We start from the raw sequence: 1,436 nt of genomic DNA, 5'->3' as shown, positions 1-1,436 counted from the left end.
TGTGTATGGATCAATACACACTACTGTATGTATGGATCAATACACACTTTATATGGAACAACACACCCTGGTTATGGAACAATATGGCTTTTTATAATTTATTTTATCAACTTGTCTTGTGAATCTGCTCTGTGCTGAAGGATCAGTGGATCTGTGTTCGACTACTCCACCTAGGCTTCACTGTAGAGCACAGATCCACTCAGAGACTTGCTGTTTCAGCAACATTTACTTAAAAAACTGGACTCTTGGTGTTAAACAAATGTTCAGAATTGATTTCAACAAATTACAAGTTCAGAAGGGCGTGGTTATTTTTATTTTTTGTAGGGTAACTTTTCTGTATCGCTGCACCCCGACTTTAAACCCCATCATTTTTTTATCCATTTTAATCGTCCCGTCAGGTTTTTGCTCCTTCCTGTTAGAGATTGTTCAGATCTTTTGAAAAAGGATAAATTGTGGCACAAATAGTAGCTGAGTTGGTTTTTAAGTCATTGCTGAACAAACGTCAAAGATAAACAGACATCTGGTTCTGGTTCTGCTGGAGGTTTCTTCCTGTTCAAAGGGAGATTTTCCTCTCCACTGTCACCACTGTGCTGCTCAGGATGGGAGACTGTGATGAAGTGATTCAGCACAACCTGCTGCCCTGAGACGACTTGTTTTGACTTATAAAAAAAACTGAATTGAATAAATCCCCCCACCTGACGATGTTTTGGTGCATCCTGTCRCTTGTGTTCGTCTCCTTCAGCCGCCGTCCCCACGTCTTTCGAAGGACCCTTCGGGAAGATCGTTTACCGCGTGAAGGCGGCCATCGACACGCCTCGCTTCTCTAAGGACTACAAATCCCAGAGGCTCTTCTACATCCTCAACGCGCTCAACCTCAACGAGGTTCCCGACATCGAGGTGAGACTTTTTATTTCCCGTCAGAGGTTTGGGTCCGCCCAGCAGGTTTAACTGTCAGTCTGGGTTTGTTTCAGAATGAGAGTTATGCAGTGACCACTAAGAAGTTCAGCTACCTCCTGGTGAAGACTGGAACCCTGATGCTGAAAACACGCTGCGACATGAAGGGTTACGTCCCGGGCCAGGTCATCAAGTTGGCCACGGAGATCCACAACAAGTCCGGCAAAGACACGGGATACGTCCTGGCCAGTCTCATACAGGTCAGTAAATAATGCTTTCGAGTCTTTTAAGGTTTTTAAAAAAGGAAAGCTTCACGGTCAGTCATGACGTGCCTGRTAATTTAATTTGGAACCAAGTCCAGGTCTGGTTACTGCCGGACCTGTACAGTCGAGAAGTCTCTTTTTTTTTTTAAAGCTGAATATATATACAGTGGTTTGCAAAAGTTTTCATACCCCTTGAACTTTTCCATATTTTGTCACATTACAACCACAAACATAAATATATTTCACTGGAATTTAATGTGAAAGACCAACACAAAGTGG

At 43.0% G+C, this 1,436-nt stretch overlaps 1 protein-coding gene across 1 annotated transcript in view; it reads left to right on the top strand.

The window, feature by feature from the left end:
• The window catches only part of arrdc1b (arrestin domain containing 1b), a gene marked incomplete in the record, with an annotated part of 33,652 nt that overhangs the window by 21,949 nt on the left and 10,267 nt on the right, over positions 1–1,436 (top strand). Inside the window, 2 exon segments of the mRNA XM_014024841.1 lie at positions 743–897; positions 972–1,154. Coding sequence (XP_013880295.1) covers positions 743–897; positions 972–1,154 — 338 coding nt within the window.

Source organism: Austrofundulus limnaeus, unplaced genomic scaffold (genome assembly GCF_001266775.1).
Source record: "Austrofundulus limnaeus strain Quisiro unplaced genomic scaffold, Austrofundulus_limnaeus-1.0 Scaffold441, whole genome shotgun sequence".
Classification (NCBI taxonomy): Eukaryota; Metazoa; Chordata; class Actinopteri; order Cyprinodontiformes; family Rivulidae; genus Austrofundulus; species Austrofundulus limnaeus.
Note: the sequence above shows the minus strand (reverse complement) of the source record. Positions and strands in the feature narration are given on the sequence as shown.